The sequence below is a fragment of the Ailuropoda melanoleuca genome, chromosome 4, assembly GCF_002007445.2.
Source record: "Ailuropoda melanoleuca isolate Jingjing chromosome 4, ASM200744v2, whole genome shotgun sequence".
Taxonomy (NCBI): Eukaryota; Metazoa; Chordata; class Mammalia; order Carnivora; family Ursidae; genus Ailuropoda; species Ailuropoda melanoleuca.
In genome coordinates, this window is record NC_048221.1 from 85425993 (window position 1) to 85445661 (window position 19669).

Sequence of the window (19669 nt, forward strand, 5' to 3'; positions counted from 1 at the left end):
CCCAGCAGGGAGTCTGCTTCTCCCTCTCCCTCTGCCTCTCACCCCCTCATGTTCTCTCTCACTCTAATAAATAAAGAAAATCTTAAAAAAAATAAATGGTAGCATCAAAAACAAAACTGAGGGAAATGCCAGTAAAAGGGCAGAGGTTTTATATACAATTGAAATAAAGTTATCTGCTTAACAAGGACTGTTATTGCTAAGTTGTTTTATGTAAGCCTCAAGTACCTAAATACACATTTAGCAAATACTAGATCTAAAGAAAGAAAGGAAAACATTACAGTAACAGTGGGGGACTTGTATATTCCATTTTCAGCAATGGATAGATCAGACAGAAAAATGAGTAAAGAAACACTGGACTTGAACTATACTTTAGAATAAATGGACCAGACATACACAGAACATTCCATCTAAAAGAACAGACATTCTCTTCAAGTGCGCAGAGAACATTTTCCAGGAGAGATCACGTTAGGTCACAAAACAAGTCTTAGCAAATTTAAGAAGACTGAAATCATACTGTATCTAAGTAATTAAAACACACTACAACAGCAGTATAAAAAAAAAAAGGATGGAATAAATGAAAAGTATTCTATGGCCTTGCTACTCAAAGTGTGTTCCAAGGACCAACAGCATCAGCATCATCTGGAAGTTGGCTGGAATGAAGAATTTCAGGCAAAATTCCAGACTGCTAGAGTTGGAATCTGCATTTTAAAGAAAATCTCCAAGTGATTCATATGTACATTAAACTTCCAGAGGCACCATTATAAAGTCTGAAAAGCAGTAAAAGCACTAACATAGGCTGCAGTGTGAGAAATTCACATCATTAAGAAAGGTTCTGGTAAAGAAGCAAACGTGATAAATAAGAGAACAAGAAGAAGGATTCAGTTTCACTTTTGTTGAAATTTGAGAACAATGGAAGATACTTAAATAGAAATGTCTAGCACAAAATTAAGGACACTAGACTAATGCTTCAAAAATTTGTCAGGGTTAGAAATATACTCAAAGTTATCTAAAGATGATACAATCAGGGTAGCAGATAAAATCCTTACTTCAACTTCTTCATAAAATACATAGCAAAAGACTAAACTTTGGGTAATCTCCACACTTGAAGGATTAGAATAATACAAACCAGAGTAAAGAAGAAAATTTTAATATGCAGCCCAGCAGTTCTCCAACTTTTTGTTTTTAGGATTGCCTTACATGTTCAGAAACTGAAGATTTCAAAGAGCTTATGTTTACATTTTTTTGTTTTAAACAGGTGGGTTGTTGGGGTTTTTTTAATAGATTTTATTTATTTATGTGACAGAGGGAGAGAGACGACGAGAGAGGGAACACAAGCTCGGGGAGAGGGAGAAGCAGGTTTCCCCACTGAGCACGGACCCTGGATCATGACCTGAGCAGAAGGCAGACACCTAACAACTGAGCCACCCAGGCGCCCCTATTTCTTTCAATATTTATTGTGTTAGTTTATAAACAATAAATTCATTGCCTGTTTTCTGTTATTAAAAAAAATCAATGGCTTGAGACAAGTTTGTAAATTTTTAAAAATCTCTTTAGGGTTTGGCTTACTAGAAAACAGCTGGATTCTCATTAACTGCATCTGCCTTCTCTTTGTTGCCATATATTGTTTTCAGTGAAGTGTATGAAGTCCATCCTTAAAATATATGAACATGGAAAGAGAAGTATTTTAACAGCTTTATCAGATAATTTTGGATATTCTTCTTTGATATTACACCAAAACTCAATGACTGTTAATTTCTTAAAGATTAAGCTGAAATATGAAATCTAAAATCATATCAGTACTGTTACATTAAAATCCATCAATTGATCTATCTCACTCCCTGAAAAGAACTTTAGCCCATAAATATTTTTGTAACATCATGCAATGGTGTTACGGAAAATACTACACTAAGTTATACAGATCTTTCTAATGGTGACATATTTCATTACAGAATATCAAAAAATTACATCATTAATATTCCCCTCACTCTCATCAAAACTCTGTTGGGCAGCTTTCCAACTCACAGCGACAGGTACAAATTTTCCAAAACTTTCATTTTTTCTTGAAAGCTCAATTTTATCTCTGGCAACTAACACTGTCTTCTTTGAAGTGACATGCTTGCTTCATTCATTCCAGTAAATGTCTGCCAAATAACCAAATCTGGATAACCTCTGAGTCAATCATTCTTTCAACTAAAAACTGTGTGTCATGAAAAGAGCAGCTTGTTTGGCTTAAAACTCAATCATATGATCACACTTCCTTAAGACAACCATCCTACACTGCAGTATGTAGGAGAAATGCTTTATATGTGCTCATTTCATCACAGCATATATGAAGACATGTATGTAAACAAGAGGTGAGATTTAATAAAATTATCACTGCTTCATCAAGGACATCACCTGCCAAACAGCAAGTGCTTGGCAATGAAGATTACATTAACTTAGTACCACTAATGTGGGAAGCAAAGGCAAAAGAAGTATTAAATTTCCTTACTTCTTACAACCCATTGACAAGTCCATGAAACAGGCAGAGTGACATTCCTTTCCTCTAGGCACTCAGCTGCCTCCATGTTAACACTTTGCTAGGGGAAAAAGGCAATCTTAGCTTAACATTATCCCAGTACCACCCCGTCCCAGATCCTGTTAAGTCTTCTTTAACATACAAAAATTCTTTTGGAAACGTCCCTTCTCTCTACCCCCCAAGATGTATGTCAACAATCATCCCCCAAGCATATGACCCACCGATACACAACTGAAGGGTCTCATGACTAAGTTTTTGTTAGGCAGTAATAAACGACCTTTTCCTAACAATAGCTAGCCCCCTCGAGGTCCCAGAAACCCTGCTTCCAAAATTCCTTAGAGACTTAACGCTATCCTTAACTGCCCCCCACCGCAACTTGAAAGCATATAATCAGTCACTCCTCATGACCCCAGTGCAGCTCTTTCTGCACACGGATCCTGTCTTCATGCTTTAATAAAACCACCTTTTTGCATAAAAGACATCTCAAGAATTCTTTCTTGGCCATCAGCTCCGAACCCCAACCATTTTCTACATCACCACAGCCTTATTTCCTGTAATGTGGCCGGCAGTTTTACCTACCATGCCTTTGAGCTATCAGTGAAAATATCAACCAAAGGCAAATAATGTCTTACCTCTCAGACCCCCTTCAAAGCCTCCTTGAGACGCTCAAGGATCCAGAGATTATACTCTGAGAACCACTGATAGAGCCAAATGAAGGTAAAGATTTAACAAAGGGGTATATGAAATAAAAGATATCCTGATTGAAAAGAGGGAAGTAAAACAGAATTGAGAGTTTACTACAGGGAGAAATAAATTATGTGTGGTCAAATGATTTTCAAGAAAGGTGCCAAGACCAGTCAGTAGAGAATGTCTTTCCTACAAAAGGTGTTACAATACCTGGACAGCCTCATGCAAAAGAATGAGGTTGAAACCTTACCTCAAACTACGTACAAAAAATTTGACTCAAAATGGATCAAAGGCCTCAATATAAGAACCAAAACTATAAGCTCTTAGAAGAAAACAGGGTCTTTGTGACTTTGGATTTGGCAATGGATTCTGGCAATGAATAGGACACAAAAGTACAAGCAACAGAGGAGATGGACAAATTGATCATCATTATTAAAAACTTTTGTGCAGGGACACCTGGATGGCTCAGTCAGTTAAACATCTGCCTTCGGCTCAGGTCATGATCTCAGGGTCCTGGGATTGAGTCCTGCATCAGTTTCCCTGCTCAACGGGGAGCCTGCTTCTCCCTCTCCTGCTCCCCCTGCTTATGCACTCTGTCAAATAAATAAAATCCATGGGGGGGAGCACCCTTTGTGCTTCATGGACGCCTGGGCAGTACAAGTGGTTGAGCAACTGACTCTTGATTTCGGCTCAGGTACTGATCTCAAGGTGGCCCAATGTCAGGCTCCGTGCTCAGTGGGGAGTCTGCTCAAGATTCTCTCTCCCTCTCCCTCTGCTTCTCCCCCTGCGTGCGCGCATGCGCTCTCTCAAATAAATACATCTTTTTTTAAAAATTCGTGCTTCAAAAGACACTACTGAGAAACTAAAAAGATAATTCACAATATGGGAGAAATATTTGCAAATCCTATCTAATAAGGGACTTAAGTCTGGAATATAAAAGAACTCACACAAGTTAAGTAATAAAAAGACAAATAACAAAAAGTGAGCCAAGGATCTGAATGGTTATTTCCCCAAAAATAAACAGAAGCACCATGAGATACCACTTTATAGGCTGGCTAGAAGAGTCAAAATACCAAGTATTTGCCTCCGTATTCCCATCCATTAAAAAAAAAAAAAAAAATCCCACCAAAGGAACAAACTGATTTGTTACTGATTTGAACAAACTGATTACTGATTTGAAAACCAACCAACCAACCAGTGTTGGTGAGGATGTGGAGAAACTGGAACCCTAATACACTGCTGAAGGGAATATGAATACTTAAGTCTACAGAAAAACTTTTTACACAAATGTTCACAGAAGCATTATTCATAAGATCAAAAAGAACCCAATGTCTATCAACTGATGAATGGATAAACAAAATGTGTTTATGGAATAAATAAAATGGAATATTATTCAGCCATAAAATGCATGAGTACCAATCCACACTCCAGCATGGATGAACCTTGAAAATGTGCTAAGTGAAAGAAGTCAATATATACAAAAGACAATATATTATAATTCCATTTATATTAAATGTTCAAAATACCAAATACATAAAGAAAATAGATTGTTGCTTAAGGGTGCGAGGATGGAGGATTCAAAGTGACAGTTAAAGGGTACAGAGATTCTTTTTGAGGTGATGAAAGTATTCTAAAATTGACAGTAATGATAGTTGCATAATTCTGTGAATACAGTGAATTAAGATGCACAGTTGGGGCACCTGGGTGGCTTGGTCAATTTAGCATCCAACTCTTGATTTCAGCTCAGGTCATGATCTCAGAGTCATGAGATCTAGCTCCGTCCGCATCAAGCTCCGCACTCAGTGGGGGAGTCTGCTGGAGATTCTCTCTCCCTCTGCCCCATCCACCCCAACCCCCACCCCACCTGTACACAGGCTCTTGCTCTCATGCTAAAATAAATAAACCTTTAAAAATAAATATATAAAACAAAAGTGGCATTTCAAATCACTGGGAAAAAGAAAGATGCTAAGACCACTGAGTAACAGTTTGGAAAAGCTAATGTTAGACCCCACTTCATAACTTAAACCAAAATAAATTCTAGACAGATTAAAAATTAAATAAATCCATTAAATCTAGAAAAAAAAATTTTTTTTAAAGATTTTATTTATTTATTTGACAGAGATAGAGACAGCCAGCGAGAGAGGGAACACAAGCAGGGGGAGTGGGAGAGGAAGAAGCAGGCTCATAGCGGAGGAGCCTGATGTGGGGCTCGATCCCACGACGCCGGGATCACGCCCTGAGCCGAAGGCAGACGCTTAACCGCTGTGCCACCCAGGCGCCCCAGAGAGAGGGAAGGAGGGGCAGAGGGAGAAGCAGACTCCCTGCTGAGCAGGGAGCCCAATGCTGGACTCGATCCCAGGACCCTGAGATCATGACCTGAGCAGAAGGCAGATGCTTAACCGACTGAGCCACCCAGATGCCCTAGAAAAAATTTAATCAAATATCTAGTCTCAGAGTGAGAAAAGCCTTTCTAAATAACAGACCACTCACTATTTTAACTTAGGAACCAAATATGTCCATACAAATTATGCAATAATTCTCAATATCCAAACTCTTGCAGAAACCAAACAGTTTGAGACAGCAACTCTATCTTTTTCCCCCTACCATATGGATTTTTCTTAAGATTTTATTTATTTTACAGAGAGACAGCACAAGTAGGCAGAGTGGCAGGCAGAGGGACAGGAAAAGCAGGCTCCCTGCGAGCCCAATGTGGGACTTGATCCCAGGATCCTGGTATCATGACCTGAGCTGAAGGCAAATGCTTAACCAATGGAGCCACCCAGGTGCCCCTGGATTTTTCTTTTAAATAGAACATCTAATACAAATAAACAAGCACTCTCAAATACCACTGACGGGGTATATATTAATAAAATCTTTCTAGGTTTTTAGTAATCAGAAGCCTTAAAAGTTTTTACCTTTAAACCTAGAACATGATCCAGATTTCTATACTGAAGGACATTTTCAGTGCTTTTTGGTTTTGGGGGGAGGGGGGCTAACAGGAAAACACTAGTTAAATACGTGTTATATTCAAAGACTAGGAGCAGATTGCCATTAAACTTCGTTCTTAGACATAAGGATATGAGAAAATGCCCATTTAAAAAAAAAAAAAAAAGAACAGTAACTATGAATTCATTTTTATATCTTCATAGAAAATTAGTTGGAATGATACACATATACCAAAATTTTAACAAAGTAATTATGAACGTTTTATTGATGTCAGTATTTTTTAAAACTTCCTGCAATGATTATATATATATCACAACCATAAGCACCAAACAATTAAGTGAAACAGGGAAAGCACTGATCAATGTGAAAATTATAGAAAAAACCTCCCCATTTGCTTTGGTAAACAGGAGGCCACTGGTGACCCGGGACAATATAGTTTTTAGGTAAAAACAGAAGCCAGATTTCAGAAGCTTAATGTAAAGAGAACTTTAAGACACTGGAGGAAAAAAGAGCCTAGAAGAGGAAGGTCCTTGAGGAATATAAGAATATAAACCAGAGACAATTCTTTGAGAAGTTTCAAGGAAGTCATACTATGTTTACTATTCCTACAAAACTACTGAAATAACCATTTCTCCAAATCTAATCAGTTAGAAAAAAGTTGCTCAAAGATCAACTAAAATTCTATCAAATTTCCAGGAAGACTTCTCCAATCTTACCAAAACCTAAACTCCTCTCACTGCACTTCAGCTATTTTATGTTCTTATGGAATTTACCATTTTCCTTCTCTCTCTCGCTCTCTCACACGCACATACACACACGCACATACACACACGAATAGTTTATCTTACACTGCACTTTGTTAAGTGTTTATATGCATTATCTTACTACCTTAATTACACTTGATAGAGATCTTGTGAGGATTTAAGTATCAGCCTCATTTCCAAATAAGGAAGAAGGCAAGAAGGCATTAAGAGGTTAAGAAACTTAAGGAAAGCCAGAGATCTAATAAATGACAGGAATAGCATTTTAACTCAGTCTATCAGATTCCAGACATCAATCTCTCAACTACCATCCTACCACCTCATCTTTACTAGACTCCAACCTTACGAGGAAATATACATCTAAATGTATTTCTATATCTACCACAGTGTCCAGCACAATGCTTTACATGTTAAACATTCGATGTATTTTTTTATATATTGAATATTTAAACACAGAGTGAAGGTTTAAAAAAAAAAGAAAAAGTGAAGGTAAGACACACAAAATAATGTACATAATAATGTACATATAAATAGAACATTAAAGAGTTTTTGAAAAAAACAAAAAAACAAATGGCTTTCAACTTTCCAATTTGGGCCAAGCAGAAAGGCTCCCACAAAGAAGGGTGGCGAGGAGAGCCATTCTGCCATCAACAAGATAGTGACTATAGAACACACCATCAACATTAACAAGTGCATCCACGGTGTGGGCTTCAGCAAGTGTGACTCCTGAGCACTCAAAGAGATCCAGAAGTTTGCCATGGAGATGAGAACTCCACATGTGCACACTGACATCAGCATCAACAAATCTTTCCAGGCCAAAGTAATGAGGAAAGTCCCATACCATATCCGTGTATAGATGTCCAGAAAACAAAAATTCACCAAACAAACTCTATACACTGGTTACCTATGTAGCTGTCATCACTTTCAGAAATCTACAAACAGGTCAATGTAGATGAGAACTAATCCTTGATTTCAAGTTCTAAGACCACAAAAAAAGTATTAAGTTTTCAGTATAGCATAATGTACTAACTAAATATCCATGAGCACAGAAACAATCTCATCTTCTTCCTGGTCACAACCTGCCAAATTTCCTTTTGGGAACTTTTTTTTTTTTTTTAAGCTATGAGGTCTGGGTGGGATCAGCTTCAGGAATGGGTTATGATTAGTTTAAGCCAACCAAAGTCCATCCACTCTGAGCTCTACTTCAGGAATAAGTCCAATGACATGTAAGCCAATGATACATGAAATGCCATTTGCCATCGAGGTTTTGGGAAAAGCTTCCCTGTTCTTTTATACAGGTTTCAGAAGACATTCTTTTCCTCTGTGTAGCATAAACATGATTTCCAGGGGCACCTAAGTGGCTAAGCCAGTTAAGCGTCTGCCTTTGGCTTAGGTCATGAGCACAGGGTCCTGGGATCAAGCCCCACATTGGGCTCCCTGCTCAGTGGGGAGCCTGCTTCTAACTCTCCCTCTGTCTCCCAGCTCTCGCTCTCAATCTCTATCTCAAATAAATAAATAAAGCCTTTAAAAGAAAAAAATGATTTCCAAACACTGTGGTATAAAGATGGTGAAGTAGCTATTTCTGCTACCATGAGAAGGGCCAAACTGAGGTCGAACCAAGGAAGCACAGAGAACAAGCCAAAAAGGAATGAAGTCTTGATGATGTTCTGAATCCACAGAGTAAGAGTAGACCACACCCAAAGACAGCACACACCTGAACTGCTTGGTTAAAACTTAGAGGGAAAAAAAAAAAAAATCCTCATTTCCACCAAAGAAGCTGTCTTCTTTCTGGTCCTTGCAACACAGTCCTACTGGGTTCAAAAAGTAATTCCCAATCTTCCATTTTTAATCCATAGACGTAAATATTGAGGGATATTCAGAAATTAAAAAACAAACGCACACCTTAACAAAATTAGGGCTTTTTTCTTTTTTTATTCAGTGGAGCACCTTTTAATTAGTGGAGGTGGTAAGCAGGATGTCACAAAAGGACTGACAGTATGTAATAGATCCAAGTAGATTCAGAAAGCAGGAAAAACCACCACATCCAGCCTACCCTGACTTCTGTTCCATTACCCACCTACAGTGATCTTAAGATTTTTCACACATTTTAACAAATAAGTATTACTCCTAGTATGTACAAGCACTATGAAACTTAGTTAATATGACAGATAATTGCAACCACAGAATTTATAGTCTTTTTATAAAATGAAAAGACATGAAACAAGTCAACAAAAAGTACCCAACTCTAAAATGAAAAGATATAAAACAAGTAAACAAAAAATACCCAACTCTAAACTGTGTAAGTGCTACGAAGGATAAGAATCAGAACTACTTCAGGGGCACATGGCTGGCTCAGAGGAGCGTGCAACTCTTGATCCTGGGGTCATGAGTTCAAGCCCCGCACTGAGTGTGCAGACACTTAAAAAAAAAAAAAAAAAAAGAACCAGAAATACTTTAGATTGGATGTTCAAGAAAGGCCTCTGTGGAAAAAGTAACAGGTTGAGACTTGAAGGCATAGCAAGGTGATAAATTCCAGGAATACATAAAGGCTCATGATGGCAGCAAACAACATCTGTGAGAGAAGCAAACCAAGGGGATGAGGTTAGCAGTGGCTACATCACAAATTGTGGTAAACCATTCCATTCCCCTCATTCCCAGCAACTATTCCAAGCAGTTAAAGGCCCAACTCAATCTTCTACCTTCCTTGAAACCTTGCCTAATCCACTTAAACCAGAATTAATCTCTCCACAGTTCCTTTGTCAGTTTTTCATGAGTTTTCAAACTCCGTCAAGCTTCTCCCAAAAAAAAAAAAAAAAAAAAGCTTATTGGTGACAAGTACATGGAATAGAAATAATAACTAAATTCTAATCCTAGCTTTCCTATTTATTAGCTATGTAGCCTTGGCCAAATCATTCCATTTCTCAGGAGTTTTCTGAGGTTCAGTGAACATATGTGAAATTACACAATGTTCAAATAGCTTCAGAAGTATATTATCAGTGTGTTGTATACAATTCAACACAGTATTCTAACTGCAAGCACTGCAGTACCACCTCCTGTAATCTGCACACAGTCCTTGTAATACTTGAAGAGTTTTAGGTTGTGTTGGCTTTTTGAGCACCCATGTAATATTGTTAATGGCTTTCAAGCTTTTTTTTTTTTTCTTTTTTCCCTAAGACTATTTATTCACTTGACAGAGGAAGAGAGAGAATGAGCAGGGGGAGGGACTAAGGGAGAGGGAGAAACAAACTCCCCGCTGAGCAGGGAGCCCAGTGCAGGGCTTGATTCCAGGACCAGGAGATCATGACTTGAGCCCAGGACAGAAGCTTAACAATCAGAACCACCCAGGCACAAGCAGCTACACCCTGTTCTCCCCAAAAGAAACCTTACATAGAACTCCAATCTATAAAACAGTTCAAAATGAGGGGCGCCTGGGTGGCAAAGCGGTTAAGCGTCTGCCTTCGGCTCAGGGCGTGATCCTGGCGTTATGGGATCGAGCCCCACATCAGGCTCCTCTGCTATGAGGCCTGCTTCTTCCTCTCCCACTCTCCCTGCTTGTGTTCCCTCTCTCTCTGGCTGTCTCTATCTCTGTCAAGTAAATAAATAAAATTTAAAAAAAAAAAAGGAAGAGTTTCTGAAGTCACCCTCACTCCCCTGAAATAGGGACAATTCCATTCCAAGAAATAGTTTATAAACCAGAGATCATTACTGAAAATCCTGAAGAGGAAAGAATTAAGGACAAGATCCTGTGGGCTGCCACCAGCCAAGTCCCTCTAGAACAACAACAAAAATACATTTCATCTTTTCCACCAGGATGGCATCAGATTCTATCACATTGATGTAATCAAAAAAGGTCATACCTATAGCAGCATTTCCTGTTTTATCATACTGGTTTCTAAAGCAAAGGGGAAAAAATGACATTTATTTAAGTTACTTAGTGCCATGCCAATTTTTTTTTTATCATCACTTTGCTCTCTACTAAGTGATTATTCAGTAGTGGAAAGTTTCTCTTGTATTTCCCAAAATAAGGGGGGAAAAATAACCTATGACAATACTTGCCAATTTCTGCTCTCCAGGAAACTTAGCTAAAGCTTCACAATCACACACAACCATAGCTCTATCACCTTCACTGGATGCAATCTGCCCAGAAATTGAGATTTTTAACTCTTAACACCACTAACAAAAATTCCATTAGATTCCCTCTTAATATACCATTTATCCTACAGGTTTGGGGACTCCTCTTAGAGGGGAAATAGAAACAAGGTACGATTAGAATAAAACAAGTTTCTGCTGACCACCATTATGTCACTCTACCAAACAGTGGGCCCGTTATCCCCTAATGATATTCTTTACTTTAAACACAACTTCAAAATCCCTATTTTTCTTAGCATTTTAAGTCTAAATTTACTCTGAGCTTGTGTTCTTATACCTATACATTCATCACTGGTTACTGAGCCCTTCTCAGTAATCAGAAAATGGTTCACGAGTTTGGCAGCAAAATTACCCAGAATAAAAGGACCTATTTTCCTATTTTGTCTTATGGTGGTTAAGAACCAGCACATTGCTAAACTGCTAATGCACATTGCGAGAATAGCCCCACAGACCTAGGAGTCAAACACTTTAAGACTATAAAGCCTATATACTGATGCTCTATTGTTAGATTTTAGCACAATTGTCAAATTTCCTTCCAGACATGCTGTATGAGCTACTCAGTAATCTGACTTCACAGACCACATTCGAGGTAATAGACAATAACACAAAGACTTACAAAAACCCAAATGCCCATCAACAGAGGACTGGTTAAGTTACAGTAGGACCAAACAATGGAATACTACACTGAAGCCATTAAAAATTATAATGTAACTGCATATTAACATAAAAAGATGCCTACATCTTAATAAAAATGATATAGAAATATAGAATAACATGTAATTAGCCTTTGGGGCACCTGAGTGGCTCAGATTAAGTGTCTGTCTTCGGCCCTGGGATCAAGCCCCCAGTAAGGCTCCTTGCTAAGCAGGACAGTCTGCTTCTCCTTCTCCCTCTGCCCCCTCCCCCTGCCGCTCATGCACGCACACTCTCGCTCTCTGTCAAATAAAATCTTAAAAAAAAAAAAAATGTAATTAGCTTTTTTATACAAAATAGTATGTATAAGGAAAGCTATATATAAGGAAAGCAAGAATGACTTACGAGATATTTATTAAAACACGGACAATTTCTTTGGTAAGCAGTTTCAGATTTCCCTCATTTTATTTTCTATACTATTTGATTTTTCTTAAAAAAAAAAAAAAGTTTCTTTTCCAGAAACAACAAAGCTACTCGCATTTTTTGAAAAAGATTAAACATCCTGATAGAGAATTAACAAAAGGAGTTCAGCTTTTCTCCTGCCACCAAACACTACAGATGACGACACTTGCCCAAAATGTTCCAAGAACTTATGCCAGATTATAATGAAGTACTCAGTTTCTGGCCGAAGTATACTGTAGCTGATGACTATATCATATACATTGCTTTTTATTACTTTATTCATGAATCACAAGGTATATATGCTCCAATACAGGAAAGCTCGTCAAAGCACAGTACTTGAATCAAAACTTTTGCTTGAACATTAACTCAAATGGTATGTATAGGGGAGACAGCACCAAAGGACCTCTAGCTTCAGTACTGGAAAGTCACTACGGTGTTATCTTCCATCTCTTTATGGAGCTTCCATGTCAACAGTTTCCACAAATTTGCCCCAATTCTCTTCTGCAAACAGCCGCCTCCACTTCCTCAATGTTTTTGCTCCCTCCCATCAGCTTCCCAAAGTACCCACACTAGTTCAGCAGCTCAGAGCTACCTGGCTCTTTGGTTCAAACATTCTGACAGGAGAAATCTGATTGATCAACAGCAGCCCCACCAATCCATCAGGTCAGGAGTCTACCTGGAATCCAATCAGCAATGGCTAGAGAAGTACGTTCTTCCAGGGGATATAAGCAACCTAAGTTTTCTAGAAGAGTTTATGGCCAGAGCAGGAAGAGAAACCAATCTTCAACCACAGTTAAGGAAAGTGCAAGAAGAGGCCACATTTATACCACATCAATAGTCAATTAACATATTTGGAGAATATTTTTAACTTCTATGGAATTTGAGAGAAAAATATCAGTAACAGGTGTTAATCACATTAAAAGGCAGTAAGTCCAATTGTTTTCCTGGTATACAAAGTCCTAAATAAAAGTAATTTACTGAAAGTTCATCATAGACACAAAGCTCACCACCTATGTAGAAACAACTAATTTTTGCCTTTCTGCAATGCATATTAATTTAGAATATAGTTGCTTAGGGTGGGTATTTTTTATAAGCATATGCCTAGTAACTCAGGATTAAAGTAATAAAAAGCAGCATATATGATATAATCCTCATCTACAGCATACTTCAGCCAGAAACTCTCACATCTAAATCACTACTGATTAGGGGCACCTGGCTGGCTCAGTCAGTGGAGCAAGTAATTCTTGATCTTGGGGTTTTGAGTTCAAGCCCCACATTGGATGTAGAGCTTACTTTAAAAAAAATCGGTCATTACTGACTACAGGCCCAAGAGTACTGATTTAACTAAGCAATCACATCCTTCTACAAAAACCTTTCATTAACTAAAATATTTACCTACTCGCTACAAGGCACTATATTAGGGACTGGGAAAAGAAGATAACATGGCCCCTGACTCTAAGGAGTTCATCACCTAGCAAAGGCGGCTGATGTTAATTAAGGGGGGGGGAAGCGGGGGGGGGGGCTATAATGTAAGTATATATATAAGGATGTAAGTTATTTTAAGAGAGGTTGGGAAAGATTTAAGAGAGCCTCACCAAAAAAGTGAGATATGAAGCTAGGAAGAGGAGTTTGGACCAAATTGTGCTATGATATGTGTCAGGCTAAGAAGTTAGTTTTATTCTTCAGGCAATGAAGATCTATGATAGTTTAAGCAGATAATATGATAATCATATACTGTCTTTTAGATAGGAAAACTCTGCAGAATAATCTGCACAATATAAAGCATTTTTTAAAGACCTATAATTAAAAACATCAAAATGAAAAAGAAAACAAAAAAACAGGAAAGGGGCGCCTAGCTGGCTCAGTCAGCAGAGCATCCAACTCTTGATCTCAGGGTTGTGAATTTGAGCCCCACACTGGGTGTAGAGACCACATTAAAAAGGGGGGGGGACAAGAAAAAAATATATGTGGTGATGTGGTATGACCAAGGGTTGCTACAGTTAGCAAGTGTGCAACTCTTTTAAGATAATTACACAAAACAAAACCTAAAAAGTAGGAAAAGAACACAAAGTACTAAAAAATGCACACAGCCAATAAAAATATGAGTGTTTGAACCTACTAGTAACTGGCTATTACAATTTTCGCCAAAATAATGATAATATTCAGTACAAGTGCCCACACTGTGCAGACAACACTTAATGGAAATCAGTATATCCTTTCTGAAGAGCAAGGAGACGATATAAACAAAAGTATGCTTATATTTTTGACACCGCGATCACTTCCAGAAATCTATCTAAAAAAAAATAATGTAATTAAAAGATTTATATACAGGATGCTCATTTGCAGCATTATTTATAACAAGAACTGGAAACAAATGTACAATAGGAAAATATTAAATCTTGTACAAAATGAAATACTATACAAAAAGTAGGTTTTCAAAAAAGGTTAATAAGGAAAATGATCAAACAAAACAGGTGAAACAAGAAACATTAAAATTGGTTGAAGCTAGGTATTAAACTACATATATCTCATCCTTAGAAATTAAAATGTGTGCCAAAAATATTTCAAAACATCAACAGGAATCATCACTGGATGACAGATTTACAGTTCTCAGTATGGCTACAATGAGAATATGCAACCTTTATAATTAAGAAAAATTTAAAGTAAAAAAGATAAAGGTGGCTCAACCCCTTTAGCTAGGGTCTGTCACACCCTGGTCAAGCCATTATTGTAAAGTTTCTTTCTCTTTCTGAAAATGTAAAAATTATTAGTACACACTATTGGAAAAACTTTTAAATCAGATCTATAGATACTATCATTAAACATTTAAGAAACATTAACATGTTTCATGAATACAGTGCTAAAGCTCATTAACAGTTATCACTGACAATGCAGATAACCTATATATATACTGCATGTTGGCAGTGCTTTACGATTACTAAGTTATACTATAAAAATATATGAATTGAAATCATGAACACTACTTCAAATATTAGTTAAGTGATACTTAACTAGATCACCAAATAAAAATTCAGAATTTGAGACTCTGTAAATTGTAAAATCAGATTTCCAATTTCAGAAATCACTTCCAATTTTAGAATTATAGGTCAAACAAAAAACAGTGTTACTAATGATTTAATTATTTAGTGCCTATATACTTTTAATATCAAAAAAAAAAAAACCTAGAAATGCATGGTTTATTAAAGGGCTCATTGCTAACAATATTTAGATTCCATTCAGCTACTTGAGGACCACCGCTTTTAAATTCCTACTGCAAGTACAATGGCATTATGCCTGAAGTTGTGAAAATACACTAATATATAAATATTACTGTATATTATAAAAATACACTAATTTTTTATTCTGTCAATTAAACAGTATACGCACAATAATGTCTTCCATTCAAACAGATCATCAAAGTTTACACAGCATAGCATACCTAGCAAGAGCATGGCCATTTTGGCCTGACCTGTTCAAATCCTGGCTCCACCAAATATAGTCATATGACTCTAAGGAAGTTTCATAAACCCTAAATCTTGGTTCTCTTATCTGAAAAGGGTGATAGAGTACCTACCTCAAAGAGCTGATAAAGTACTCAACACAAACTGCTCAATAAAGTATTCTGCTTTAAAAATAATGCAGGGGCACCTGGGTGGCACAGCGGTTAAGCGTCTGCCTTCGGCTCAGGGCGTGATCCCAGCGTCATGGGATCGAGCCCCACCAGGCCCCTCCGCTATGAGCCTGCTTCTTCCTCTCCCACTCCCCCCTGCTTGTGCTCCCTCTCTCGCTGGCTGTCTCTATCTCTGTCGAATAAATAAATAAAATCTTAAAAAAAAATAAAAAAAATAAAAAATAAAAAAATAAAAATAATGCAAACAGAATTATTCTGCAAATACTGTTATCACAGTATCCTGAGTTCAACCTTAGATAGGACTATTAACTAAGAAAGTGACAGGTGATCTTTATCCGGCAAACCACTTAGCCTTTCTGAGATTGAATTTCTTTACCTCTAAAACTTAGATACCAATACTTGCTCCTGCCCATCTTCAAGGATGATGAGGAGGGACAAATAAATTGTCTACTTTGTTTAAATGCCACATTTGGTCAACTGTAATTCACTAAACACACCCATAGAATAAAATCTACATTTAAAGCCATTTACGGTCTTCTCTCAGAAATTTACTTTACCGAGGCAAACAAATAATGACCTCAATTTATTACTGAGATAGCTACGGTAATAGCCCAAAGCATAACTTCAGGCCTCCAATTTCGCATCAACACCCAGAAATGCTCTGGACTTAGTAAACTGGTTCACAAAAATAGCTAGAAAAGCTGCAAATATAAAAATTCAACAGAATAAACACAGGAATATAAATTTAAAATTATTTCCTAAACTGAATGCAAACCCACAAACTGAGAGTAGCCAAATTAACTCAATCCATTCCTAAACTGAATGCAAACCCACAAACTGATAAACAAATTAAGTCAATACATCCCAAGCCTTCAAAATGTCCTTAATAAAAATAAAGCACTGAAAGGAAAAGGGAAACTTAAATGTTAGTATTGTTGAGAATGGTTATTCTAATACTAAAGCCAAACATTGTTTTAAAATGTAATTTTAGGTTTTGGGGTATCTGTCAGAATATTTTTTTTTTTAAGATTTTATTTATTTATTTGACAGAGATAGAGACAGCCAGCGAGAGAGGGAACACAAGCAGGGGGAGTGAGAGAGGAAGAAGCAGGCTCATAGCGGAAGAGCCTGATGTGGGGCTTGATCCCGTAATGCCGGGATCACGCCCTGAGCCAAAGGCAGATGCTTAACCGCTGTGCCACCCAGGCGCCCCTGTCAGACTATTTAAAAGGGGTTGTGGGGGGTCCTTATTATGGGGTTCTTAGCCTGGTTCCTTGGACAGGCTTCAAAGGGTCCTTAAACTACAGGCAAAACTGCCTGTATACCTGTGTGTTTCCATGGTGAGACTTCACAGCTTCAGATTCTCAGCAGGACTAGAGGTATAAATGGTAATTATTAATTCTCTCATCAAAAACTGATGACAAAAGCAGACTACTTACAATCGTTTGTTACCAACTTTTATTTTAACTAAATTAGATCTGCCAGATTTTTAAGTAAATATTTGAAGTCCCTACCGTTATCAAACCCTCTGTGCATACCAGATATAAAGCAGTACTATCCGCATTATGTCTACCCTTTCACTTAAAGCACACAATTTTTACATTATACCAGTGTGTCCAGGCTGACTTCTTTCAAGTTTCACCAGTATTGGTAAATTTGACAAGAAATAGATTTTTGGTATTTTTTTTCTTCTCTTGGTTAAACTCTTATGGGGAGTTATACTGAGAGATGAATTCTAAGCACATTATTTGGGGACTTTAACTCTGAACTTCTAATCAAGGATGAGTTGATGCTCATCCTCTGAGGGATGAGCACAACCTCTGGGGGAATAAAAGTATAGACTTAATAATTACTGTGAGCAAGATTTCAAGAAAGACACACAACCTACTTCAAAAGGTTTTATCAAGTTCCAACCAAGATGATTCTACCTAGTCATGGATAAATGTTACTATAATGAGATAAAATAAGACCCTCTGTTCTCAAGAAACTTAAGTGTCTTATGTTTGGGATACAAGAACTACAGAAAAGAAAAATGAAAACAATTTTGAAACTACAGGGGCAAAAAAATCAACTTGTAATAGTTCGGTATGACGTACCAATAAAATTGCTAAAGTTTTTTTTTTGTTTGTTTTTAAAGGAAGCATCATTGTGAGATTAGTGTTTAGGAGGCAAACTTCTAAAATGAGCTTTAAAGGAAATATTAAGAAATTGTCCTAAGTATTTTTAGAGACCACTGGCTTATATACAAATAGAAAATCCTTCTTACTTGTTTATTAAGCAGGTTTTTTACAGGGTCTGCATGGCCAAATTTTGCGAACCTGGTTCCACTAACTATATAATTAAAGGTAATAAAAGCTAAATTCTACTTCAAGATTCTCTACATTTCTAAGTTTCCATAAATCCACTGCATTTTTGAGTGCTTCTAAACAAAGGTCTAGGGGTTTCCCAAGTAAACTTCCAATAAAAACTCTCACGAAGTCTCTTTTCAAAAGACAATAAAGATTAACAATTTAGTTTCTTTAGATTCTATGTTTAAAGGTAATTTTCCTAGTTCAGTTTAAAATAACTTAAAACACCAAAAAATTATTAAAAAGTTTTTCCTTAAAGAGCAAAGATATGCTCTTCTCAATAAAACCATAATCACACAACTTGTATCTGAGATATGAAATAGTTTACTGAAATAAGTACCAAGGACTTTATCTACATAATCACTATATCATAAACCACCTGCACCAAAAGTAAACGTTCCTCAAAATAAATACAAATAACCTTAAAATTCTAGGAAAATTTAGAATAACACAAATATAGGAAAGTCCAGTTTGAACATGTGCAAAACCTGCTTCCACCTGTCAGAAAGTAAACACATAGTTCAAAGTAAACTAGAACTATTCCACTTTTATTATTGCCTTGGGTTATTGAAGTGAAATTCAAGCACACCAATAATCAAGTAAAATTCAAACACAAACAAGACGGTACATTTTATATTGGAAAAGAGGTAGTTTGGAAGTTTTTGTAAATATCAGGACATAAATCCAAAACCCACATAAACAGTTCGTAAATGAGCATTTTCTCAACAATCAAGTTTTTGTAAATTAATCTTTTATCTAATGCACCTCAACCAACTAGGCCTTTGGGCCCAGAAGTAGTTAACTTACAACAGAGCTTGTTTCTTTAGGCTCAAATACTATCTTACGAGGGTCGGAAATAAAAAGAATCCGGCTTAAAAAAAAAAAAAAATCAGTGTACGCTCTTTAGTAATCATAAGTATAAGGAATAAGGCCTTTCATTCCAGGAGACAGGCCATGACTATCCCGGGATGTTATCTGTAGTACAGTGCTCTCCTTAATAAAATTTACCATTAAAACGACGAATGATAGACTAAGAAGAAACATCATTAATCAAAAAAAAAAAGGTATGGAGGTTCCAATCATGACTATCACAGTTCATTTCCAGCTATTTCAGGGCTGGCAGAAAGGTTTAATACACCCACACACCCCCAAGGGAGGGGAAAACCACCAACCTCCTCCCAGGGAGTTTAATGAAAATTAGCAGGTAAAAGAGGCCTCCTCAGCAGCACGCTGAAAATCAAAGAGGGCGGCCGAAGGGCCGAAGGATTCGGACTGCGGAGGAAAGCTTCGTCCTCGGACCCCACCTCCCTTCACCTTCCCGGCAAGACGAAGGAGGCGAAGGCTCATTAGTGCCTTCGTTAATTGACACCTGTAATGAGGAAACTTTCCAAGAGGTGAGACCGCCCAGGCCCAGCTTGGCCGGAGCTCCCGAGCAGCGCCCTCTCGGGCGCCCAGGTAACCGGGCCGGGCTGGGCCCGAGGCGCCGCGGCGGCCGCGCCACCGCGCACCTTCCCGGCGCGCTAGGCCCGCACGC

At 37.5% G+C, this 19669-nt stretch overlaps 1 protein-coding gene and 1 long non-coding RNA gene across 9 annotated transcripts in view; one reads left to right on the plus strand and one right to left on the minus strand.

Annotated features, from left to right (window-relative positions):
• The window catches only part of USP34 (ubiquitin specific peptidase 34), a 236367-nt gene that overhangs the window by 215813 nt on the left and 885 nt on the right, over positions 1–19669 (minus strand). For 5 of the 8 annotated variants that reach the window (XR_004624915.1, XM_034659188.1, XM_034659190.1 and 2 more), the window contains exon 1: positions 2492–2582. The exons of 1 other annotated variant lie outside the window; for it this stretch is intronic. Coding sequence is in view for 6 of the 7 variants with exons in the window: in XM_034659188.1 (XP_034515079.1) it covers positions 2492–2567 (76 nt within the window). In the remaining variant the exon portion in view is untranslated. Of the gene's footprint in view, positions 1–1566; positions 1634–2491; positions 2583–10769; positions 10846–19669 lie in introns of those variants that run through there. 2 more of the 8 variants (XM_034659185.1, XM_034659186.1) reach the window with 2 other exon arrangements.
• The window catches only part of LOC105241678, a 2075-nt gene continuing 1739 nt past the window's right edge, over positions 19334–19669 (plus strand). The window contains exon 1 of the long non-coding RNA XR_004624924.1: positions 19334–19529. This is a non-coding gene — a long non-coding RNA (uncharacterized LOC105241678). The remainder of the gene's footprint in view (positions 19530–19669) is intronic.